Genomic DNA, 10,418 nt, shown 5'->3' with positions numbered 1-10,418 from the left:
CACGAAAAATAGGTAGGGTGGGCGGGTATCAGGCTTCTCTCTGATCCAAGAGAGAGAGAATAGGCCACCGGGCTTCTCTCTGACCTTGCTGTGGTGGGCAGCGCGCCTCTTCCCATCATCCCCCATACAGCTCCTCCCAGTTTCAGGTCGAAGGCGCATCTTCCCGTCCATCACCTCCTCTCCGCCCAGCTCCAGGACGGAGGCGAGCATCAGCTCCACCTCGCTCCGTCCCCATCCACTGATCCACAGATCAACGCGGGTGCAGCACACCTCTCTGGCTAGCTTCAGAGCCAACTCCGGCGAGGCAAGCTACCCCTCCCTCCTCCTCCTCCTCCCCTCTCTTCTCCCTGCCTCTTCCTCCCCGTCTCTCTTCTTCCCCTATGCTACGATGCCCTCCTCCTCCTCTGCTGCGATGTGCTCTGTTTCTTCCTCTACAAAACTCCTCTGTTCCGTACATGTTGTGCACTAGTATATATGCAGAAATGTAGTGCTAGTGCAGTGCATATTTTAATCATGCTGGCTTTGATTATTTAATCTTGCTCATTGCAATCCACGTGTACTGCTAGTATATCTGTGAGCAGTGGCTAGTGCAGTGCATCTTCTCTGTTTATTTAATCTTGCTCATTGCTAATTACCATGTGGAGTTGTGAACTGAACACATTTAGTATACTTAGTGGTGCAAGTGGAAAGAACACTGTGTGTGCTATATGGCCAACAACAAGGTATAGTCATGTACAACTCAATTAGTGAATTAATTAGTTATCAACTTGTCATACAGAGCTAGGTTTTTCTATGTAGTGATCTAATTTGCTACCACACAAAGTCAGGGCATGTCTATGATGTCGCCTCGTCATACGCCATAAGCGTTATAGAGTTATGAACAAAGTCGGTCACCACAAGATTCACTATGGCATAAAAACTATGCCCATAATTGGCTTGGCTAATATTTTTAAGTATTAGATTTATATGGAGCTTTGTGTCCCACTGCTTGCTAGTTAGTAGTTACACATGCACTTTCAGTAACAAATCCTATTGCCAGTTCAGAAAGTCACTGGCAGCTTATTACAACTTACAGAGTTGATGCTATGATTCATATTTTGTGACTTGTGTTCCACAAACAGGATATATGTTACCAATTACTTTATGATCTATCTTTACTCAAACTGAATGTTGAATTTCCTGGTGGATGCAATTCCACTCAAACTTCACTAGCCATTGTAATGAAAATAAGCAGTGTTCAAATATTTGCTGATAGATCAGTTAACTGGCCAATTAATCCCTGTTCAGTGGGTCACCAAGTAGCCGATTAACTGATTTATCAGCAAATTAACTGGCTGATTCACCTATTAATCCCCTACATGCCAGCCGGCCGAGCAGTTACCAGTTAGCGATTTCCTGAACATTTTAAATGAGTGGTCCTAATAAACCAGGTGTGCTGCCTATTGGTGATCAAGGAAACAGTGTTTGATTCACTCACCTAAGCCAAACTAAAGCTCCAACACCGAACGGGGTCAAAGAGAAGGCTTTGATGAGCTTTATATAGGCCAGAAGGGTTTTCAGTAAGTTCGCAAAAAACATGGACGCTATATCTTCCACCAGGTGCGCCACATTGACAAAAGAAGACACAGAAGTGGGATTAGGACGGCTAGTTAGCAAATTATTCCACATTAGGGGCATTGAAGTGCACTTCGAGAGTACAGGGACCCAGGTGAACTGATGCCATAAGTTTGGGGACCAATCATACAATTTACTCATTTGAAAAGAACTTACAAGATAGAATGAGATTTAATATTTTGGAGAGATGAAAGAGAATGCTCGTGAAGTTCGGGGAATGTTATCCATGCCAGTTCCACCTAGCATGTTCAAACATTTTCACATGTATGCTACTAAAGCCCTGTTCGGCAGCTCTCCGCTCCACAGCTCCGCGCCAGAGCAGAGCGGGCCGCAGCCTATTTTCTCGGAGTGGCCGAAGGGTCGCTCCGTGCGCTCCATGGAGCTGGATGACTGCCGAACAGGGCTTTAGTAGGTCTGTTATCATGCTAATGGAGCTACAGTCCACTGGTAAACCTTCAGCACAAAGCAGCTCATGCAAATCAATCTTCAAACAATTGGGATTTTGAACATGAATATATGATGTCTTGTTTGTGTTATTTGCCAACAAAGTCCACATTATGAGCCTATCAACTGAATCTTCTACATCTACACAAGCATTCTGCTAGTGCTTATGTTGTGTCGTCAAGTTGCACAATTTCAAGGCACAAATGGGAACTAGGAAATATCTCCGTTGGCATAAATACATAAGGAGGCACAAATGAAGAGAACATATTGTGGTTTGCAAGATGTTTCCATTATGTTCGAAAATTATACTAATGAATTCTGAGAGGTCAAAAGGAGGGGAACTGAACATTTTTTACCAGGTTTATTTTAAAAACAGAAGATTTAACTAGCCATCATATAACAGTTCTTGACGCAACACTGGAGACATGGTTTGTACCAAAAGCATTGATTTATTCTGTGCAAACAAGAAATTGCCCACAGTTTCAGCCATCTGGCCAATTATGTATGAAGTATGATGTTGTTTACCAATCCTGAGACCTCATAGCTAGTAGGATAAAGATATATCTGAGTGTATAAAGTAAAGACCATTACCAAGTTCAGTAAAGCTCGGTTCTATCTTGGCCTCAAGGGAGAGGGTATCAATCACTTCTTTCTGGTTCATATACAGCTGGAGACAGCGCTCAATGAGATTCTGGACCTGCACCAGTAGTTACTAGCAACATGAGTCATCGATATATGCAAGCAACCACTTACCAATTTTAACTATAGCATATGCCATAACAAGAGCAAGGAATCCCATCCAAAGTCTGCTCCGCAACCCACAAGCAAAAATAACAAATATGGGTTGCTTGCGACTTTGCGTTTCAACATCAACAAGCAATAGCACACGCCACGCATGATATATTGACCTAGACCGCAGCTAGCTTGAATGGACAGGAATCAGCAGAAAAATAAACGAAAATATCAGAGAGACATGAAGCAGGAAAATGCAGCAAAGCACAAGTAGTGTTAGTCAGTTGTGAAATGATGATACTGACGAGCTGTATGTCCTGGCGAGAGACCTTGCGGACGTCCTCCCCCGACATGTCGCCGCCGGCCGCCGGCGCTCCCTGATTCTTCCGGCCCTAGTCCCCTCCTCCGCCCCCTTCCGCTCTCCCTGAAAGGCCCGGTGAACCAAGCCTGGGGGTGAGACCCGGGGCGGATCCAGACGGTGCGCCCAGAAAATCACGAGGGCCACCGGGGGTATGGAATCGAGCTCGTACCTCAGAACCCTACGGCGGGAGGCCGGGACGGGGTGGGGGGTAAACAGCAGGAGCGCGGCGTCCCGGCGGCGAGGAAGAGCGGGACCGGCGACGGGCGTGGGACTGGGGCGTCGGCGGTGAGACGGCGCGGCGGTGGAGTCGCAGGGGGCTCGGGCTGATCGATCCGGTCTTGCTGGCTATGCGAGGAGCTGGGAAAAGGGGGTGGGGGAGAAGAAAGGGGAGGAGCGATTCCAGTAGTGGTGTGGATGGGGAGAAAACGGGCCAAAGGAGGAGAGGAGGGCCCGGATTCCTAATCCGCTGCTAGTGATGAGGCTTTTCGCACGGAATCTGCTATCAAATACAGTGCCCTGTGCTTTGTGCTCAAACATACTCCGGAAAAGAAAGGTTTTGGTGAACTGGAGATTCTCATAGATCGCTGTAAATAATTTAGTGGAAAAATACTATTGAAAGGGTTTGGATTGACCAAGCATGTTACTGTTACTAGGGTTAGTTGTATACAGGAAAACTGGAATGTACGTACTTGCAGCAAACAGGCAGCAGTGGAACAAATACACCTTTGTGTTTCAGTGTAAAGAAAAAAAAATACTCCACTATTTGGTGTAGTATTTAGTCAAGCAAATGCACACTACTATATTCGGCCCGCGATTATCGGCCCGATCCAATCACACCGTAAAACAGAAACCAGGCTGTTGGTGAAGAATAAAATTTATGCTTTCACTAAAACATATACAAAAGGCGCATTATATGTGTTTCAGACACACCAGTTTCTGCAGTGGACTTGCCAGCGATGCTGCGATGTATCCATCCCCCTGTACCCCACCACACTGAGATGCTCCATCCGATTCCCTTCCCTGCACCACTAAACCCATTCAACTTGTGCCTCAACAGCTCAAACTCAATGCACCCCAATCTGAAGCAGACGATAGTTTCCTGCAATGGTCAGGCAGGGAGCTGAATCAGAAACACAGAAACCGGATTAAAGGGTTGAAACTTCACACTAGCGAAGCCAGATCAAGACAGAAGGCTAAAATTATAAAGGCAAGTCAAGTTCCCATCCCTAAGTCAAACATGGAAGAATTGATCAAGGTTCAGAACAATCAGAGATCTGACTGGCAGGTGACGTGTTCAGATCAGGCCACTCAGATTCGAGGCCCAAACCAATCCGAAATACAACTAGCATTGATACTGTCCCAGCATATAAATAATTAAATAAAGATCAGCAAGAAGAATCATGCGGTTTGTGCAAGGATCAGATTCTTGCCAACTCAGACAGGAAGATTCAAGATATGATGTTTGGGGGGGGGTGGCATCTCAAGAGGGTAACAAACTATGGCGTGGATCTTTTTCGAGAAAACGCAAGAAGAGCTTGCATTTCATTGCTTTGGAAAGAGGGTTTCGGTTACAATCCTCCTAGGAGGGAATTACAAGGCTGAGGGCATGTTAGTGCACGTCCCAGGTTTGGGGCAAGATGGCACGAAGCCCGAGGGCGCCAGCTCTGGCCCAGAGGGTGGCCTCGTCTTTGATCTTCCTGAGCAGGTCGGTCGTCGAGGGCTGGCCTCTGTTGAAGACGCAGTCGTTGCGGTGCTTCCATATCATCCATGGGACGAGGAGGGTCGCGGAGGCGAGGCCCTTGCGCATGAGTGTTGGGGTGGCATGTCGCGCCGTGCGCCACCAGTCGTTGAGAGAGGGCTCTCTGTCGGGCGGGGCGCAGGGGAGCCTGAGCTAGTGCAGAACCTCATGCCAAATCTGTCTGGTGAAGGGGCAGGCGAGGGTGAGGTGGTGCATGGTCTCGGGGGCCTGATCACAAAGGAGGCAGCGTGCGGGGTGCTGCAGGCTGCGGCGGGCGAGGCGGTCGGCAGTCCAGCATCGGTCCAGGCGGGCGAGCCAGTGGAAGAAGCGGACGCGCGGCGGCGCCCAATTCTTCCAGGTGAGCTTCCATGCATCGCAGCCCAAGGAGCCATTGAAAGTGGCGAGGTAGGCTGATTTGGCGGAGTAGACGCCGCTTGTGCTCCACTTCCAGACTAGGCGATCTGGCTCGGCGGAGAGTGTCATGGCGCTGATAGTTTGCCAGAGCTGTAGGTACTGCCCGATCTCGTGTATGCCGATCGTGCCGTGAATGTCCCGTGCCCACTTGTTGGCCTGGAGGCCATCGGCGACGGTCCGGAGCTTGCGGCGGCGCTTGGGGGTGCAGGCGTAGAGGAGTGGCGCGATCTCGCAGACGGAGCGACCGTCGATCCAGCGATCTTCCCAGAAGAGGGCCTCCGTGCCGTTCCCGATTTGCATGGTGGTAGAGGCGAAGAAGAATGAGCGCTCCTCAGCGGTGAACTGCAGGTCGAGGCCTGCCCATGCTCTGGTGTTGTCCATGCGGCTGAACCATAACCAGCGGGTGCGGAGCGCAAGGCTGGTCCGTCCGAGGTCGCGCACGCCGAGGCCACCGAGCGAGAGCGGCCTAGCGACGCGCTGCCAGTTGACATGGCAGTGGCCTCCGTTTGCCTCCGCGCGCCCAGCCCACAGGAAGCCGCGCTGAATTTTCTCGAGTGCGCGGATGGTCTTCTTGGGTGGCGTGAGGGCGAGGAGCTGGTGGATCGGTATTGCGCTGAGGATGGCTTTGACGTACGCAAGGCGGCCGGCTTTGTTCATGAGATGCGCCTTCCAGGTGGGGAGCATGCTGGCCGTTTTGTCGACGACGGGCTGCAGCTGTGCGGCTGTCGGGCGATGCAGAGTCAGAGGGATGCCCAGGTACGTGATCGGGAGCTCGGCGAGGGGGCAGCCCAACAGGTTGACAGCAGCCGTGACCTCATCAGCGGTGCATCGGATCAGGGTGGCCGAGCTTTTGTTGTAGTTGACGAGGAGGCCTGAGGCTCGGCCGAAGAGCAGCAGGATGCTCTTGACGGCGGTGATGTCGGCAACGGTGGGGTGGCAGAAAAGGATCACGTCATCGGTGTAGAGGGGGACCGAGGGGATCGGGCGCCGGGGGTGTAATCGCTGCAGGACGCCCAGCTCCGTGGCACGGCGTAGAAGGCGACCGAGCGTGTCGACGGCGAGGACGAACAGCTGCGGGGACACTGGGTCGCCCTGGCGAAGGCCACACCGGTGCCAAATGGTGGGGCCGGGGTCTCCGTTGATGAGCACCTTCGTGCTGGCCGAGGAGAGCAAGATGGCGAGCCATTCCAGGAAGCGGTAGCCGAAGCCGTACTGCCGGAGGACCTCGAATAGGAACGGCCAGCTGATGGTGTCGAAGGCACGAGCGAGGTCCAGTTTCAGGAGGGCGCGAGGGGCCCCGAGCTGGTGCAGGAGGCGTGCAGACTGGCGCACGAGGATGAAGTTGTCGTGCAAGCTGCGCCTAGGGATGAAGGCATTCTGGCAAGTGCTGACGAGGTTGCAGAGCTTCGGCGCGAGCCGGAGCGAGAGGACCTTGGCGAAGATCTTGGCGACGAGGTGAATTAGGCTTATAGGCCTAAAGTCGCCGAGACCGCGTGCGTCCGCGCGCTTCGGTAGCAGGGTGAGCGGGGCCTGGTTGAGGGAGCAGAAACCTCGACCGCGCAGCTCGTACAGTTGCTGGAAAACGTCGACGAAGTCTTGTCGAACAATGGGCCAGCACGCACGCAGGAACTCTGCGGTGAAGCCGTCCGGGCCCGGAGCCTTGCGAGCGGGGAGACGCTTCACAGCGTTCCAAATTTCCTCGGCGTCAAAGGGGGCGTCGAGGTCGTCGAGGTTGGTGGGCGTGATCAGCTCGGAGAGGTCAAGGCTGCAGTCGCGGGGCGTCTCGTGGCCGAGCAGGGCGTCAAAGTGCGCGTAGGCCGCGGCCGCCATGTCGCGGGGGGCGGAGATTGGGGCGCCGTCCACAGTGAGGCAATGAATCCGATTCTTCTGCCGGCGATACGTGCATTGCCGGTGAAAGAATGATGTGTTAGCGTCGCCGTCCTTTAGAGTTGCGATGCGGGCGCGCTGTCGGGCGATGGTGCGCTCGAGAGAGGCGAGGCCGAGGTAGGAGGCCTTGATCTGCCGTCGAAGCCAGTCTTCGTGCGGGGACAGGGGCCGGCTCTCCTGCGCCGTGTCCAGCCTGAGAAGGAGCTCTCTGGAGATAGCGAGCTTGAGGCGAACGTTGCCCACAGTTCGCATGCTCCAGCTAGTGAGCTTGCGCGCAGTGATTTGCATGCGCTGCATGAGTCGCCGGAAGGGGTCGCTGCAATGGGTGGAGTGCCAGGCATCCGCCACAGTGTCATGGAATCCATCCAAGCGTGTCCAGAATTCCTCAAAGTGGAAACGGCGATGACCTGGCGGCACCGGTTTGCAATCAAGCAGCAATGGGCTGTGATCGGAAACAACGGAGGCGAGGCATCGGAGATGGCACTCCCCATGCAGTTCCTCCCAGTCGGGGGTACAGAGGACGCGGTCGAGGTGCACCAGGGTGGGGGGTGACTGCTCGTTGGACCACGTGTAGCGCCGGCCATTGAGGTAGACTTCTTTGAGGACAAGGTCGTTGATCGCACGCCGGAAGCGACCCATCATGCGGCGGTTGAGATTGCCATTGCTCTTGTCTTCGTCACGGTAAATGAGGTTGAAGTCGCCACAAAGCATCCAGGGGCCGTTGCAAGCCGCCCGGATGTCACGAAGCTCCTATAAGAAGGCGATCTTGTCGGCGTCTAGCTGCGGCCCATAAACCACGGTAATCCACCACGGTGTGCGTGCGCCGGAGGGGGCGGATACCTTGGCCGTCAGTGTGTGTGACGTGAACTCAGGGTCCGAGATGGCTACCTCCCTGCTTTTCCAGGCAAGCAAGATGCCGCCACGGGTGCCATCCGCGGGGAGGTAAACATAGTCGTCGAATTCCGAGCCAAGTGCTTCGAGGACAGTCGACGAGCAAACCAAACCCATCTTTGTTTCTTGGAGGCAAACGATAGACGCGTTAGCGGTTACAACGAGAGAACGAACGGCAGTACGGCGAGCGCGCGCGTTGAGGCCGCGCACATTCCAGATCAGAATCTTGGGCTCATGATCCATGGAGAAGAGGTCGACAGAGGGGCGCGGGGGCGCGGTCATGCCTCAATCGGGCTGCCGGCGACCACCGTGGTGATCGGCGCGATCGTGGGATCCGCTGGTAGCTCGCGATCAACCAGCGCGGCAATAGCCGAGAGGATGGGCAGAGTGATGGGCGTGGCGAAGAGGCCTTCGTACGCCTTCATCTCAACCGAGGTGATCCTCTGGTCGACCCCGACGATGCCCAGGGTGCGCAGGATGTGGATCTGCGAGCGCCGTTCGGCCGTTGGGGGGGCTACAGATTTGCAAGGCGTGGAGGCGGCCGAGCGTCCGCGCCGTGGGGTGAAGTTGGGAGGCACGCGTCGTGGCCGTCTGCCGGGGGGTGGGAGGGCCGCATCGATCTGCTTAGTGGCGGCGGCGAGGAAATCTCCCAGAGTCCAGGAGGCGGGCGCCGTCGCGCGTGGGCGGGATCGGCGAAGGGTGATTGGTGGGGAAGCGAAGCGTGCGGGAGGGCACGGCGACGTGACGTTGGTCGGATGAGTCATGTGCATGCCTCCATGTTGGGTCGCCGCCTGCGCGTCCCCATGGAGGGCCTCCGTCGGCACAGCGCCATGATGGGCCTCATGCTGGGCCTCGGACGGGTGTGCCGTCTCGGCAGCGGGCCGGGTCGTGGCTGGCTTGTCCATGCGTGGTGGGGCCTCCACGGGATCCTCCCGTTGCTCCAGCACCGGTCCAGCTGTCGGTGCATGGGCCGCCGGGGCGGGGGTTCGGTCCGTGGACCGGTCAGCACTGGGCGCAGCAGCGCCAGGGGGGGACAGCGGCAGAGCGCTGCTTTGCCCTGACAGCAGATCAGCGGCAGGCGTCGAAGGCTGGGAGTCTGGCACCATGCTGGCCAGTGATTGGCCATCCACAGGGCTATCCTGATCCCTATGCATGTCATGGCAAGCCGCATCCGGCGCCGTCATCGTGTGGCCCGCCCCAAGAGGCAGAGGCGACGCGGGCGGGCTGGCAGGGGCTGGGTTGGGGGAAGGCCGAGCCAATAGCCGTCGCCCAGCTGTCGAGCTGGTGGGTGGTGGGATGCGAGTTTCGGGGCGGGAGGACGATGGTGGCGCGGGGGGTCCATCCCTGTCGCAGGCCGCCAGCCTTTCCTTTCCCCGACTCTTTCCCCTTTTGGAAAAGCGACGAGAGCCCGAGGGCCCCCCAGCAGCAGGCCAGGGGTCCATCGTGCGTGTGCGCCTGGCAACGGCCATACGTCTGCGAGGTTGGCACCACCCGGCGTCGACGGCGACCCCATCGGCGCGGCCACGACGGCTGGACACGCGACAAGTCGCGGAGTCGACAGCCATGCCGTCCGCACGACCGTCAGTGGCGTTGGGGGAGCGCCGGCGCTTGCGCCCGCGGCGGCGGCCGCGGTGGCGTCCTGCAGCGTGCTCACGACCGATGTTTCCATCATTGTCGTCCGGTGCGTCGTCGTCGCTTGGGCCGGGGCCGTTGCGGGCGCGAGGCTGCGCCGGCCGGCGGGGTGTGGCCGAGGTGAGCATGATGGAGACCGGGTAGATGAGGGTGCGCATGGCTGGCGAGAGGGAACGGGCTCGACGATCTCCAGGACGGCCGCTTGGCGGATGCTCGCAGGGTCGCGCGTGCGCGCGGTGAGGCGGAAGGTGGCGAGGTCGACACGAGAGCGCGTGCTCGGGTGGAGGCGCTCAATCCAGCAGCTGGTGCCGAGGATATGCTCGGCGGTGGACAGGTGCCATGCGTGCGCCGGAATGCCGCGGAGCTCGAGCTCAACACTGCAGTCCAGGGAGCCGAGCTGCGCATGAGCAAGCTTGTTCCATGGGCGGAGCGCAAGGGTGATCCCGGGGCCGTTGATGAAGCTCTCTGGTCGCGAAGATGAGGAGGAAATCCTCGGGGCGATGCGCGTGGATGGTGAAGTCGCCAGGGAGGAGGTCGAAGGATGCGTACATGACGCTCTCGACGTCGCTGGCGGCGACCGCGGGTCTATCTCCGGTGATGGAGACGACCATCCCACGGCGCAGCACCAGTTCGGCCTCCTCCATCTCCACAGAGCGCGGTATGATGACGCGCACCGGGTCGACGGCCGGGGGCGGCGAAGGCTGG

General features: G+C 56.4%; 2 protein-coding genes across 4 annotated transcripts in view; both read right to left on the bottom strand.

Moving 5' to 3' along the window:
• Positions 1 to 4,237, bottom strand: part of LOC123161994 (uncharacterized) — a 6,877-nt gene extending 2,640 nt beyond the window's left edge. The window contains exons 1-3 of one of the 3 annotated variants that reach the window (XM_044579800.1): positions 3,321 to 3,667; positions 3,096 to 3,214; positions 2,650 to 2,755 (exon numbers count right to left, since the gene is read on the bottom strand). In XM_044579800.1, coding sequence (XP_044435735.1) covers positions 2,650 to 2,755; positions 3,096 to 3,143 — 154 coding nt within the window. In that variant the 5' untranslated portion in view covers positions 3,144 to 3,214; positions 3,321 to 3,667. Of the gene's footprint in view, positions 1 to 2,649; positions 2,756 to 3,095; positions 3,215 to 3,320; positions 3,668 to 4,081 lie in introns of those variants that run through there. The other 2 variants (XM_044579801.1, XM_044579799.1) reach the window with 2 other exon arrangements.
• Positions 4,218 to 10,418, bottom strand: part of LOC123161993 (pentatricopeptide repeat-containing protein At4g21065) — a 10,671-nt gene continuing 4,470 nt past the window's right edge. The window contains exon 4 of the mRNA XM_044579796.1: positions 4,218 to 4,250. The gene's annotated coding sequence lies outside the window, so the exon portion shown is untranslated. The remainder of the gene's footprint in view (positions 4,251 to 10,418) is intronic.

This window comes from Triticum aestivum, chromosome 7B (assembly GCF_018294505.1).
Source record: "Triticum aestivum cultivar Chinese Spring chromosome 7B, IWGSC CS RefSeq v2.1, whole genome shotgun sequence".
Lineage (NCBI taxonomy): Eukaryota > Viridiplantae > Streptophyta > Magnoliopsida > Poales > Poaceae > Triticum > Triticum aestivum.
This window is presented reverse-complemented; position numbering and strand designations above follow the sequence as displayed.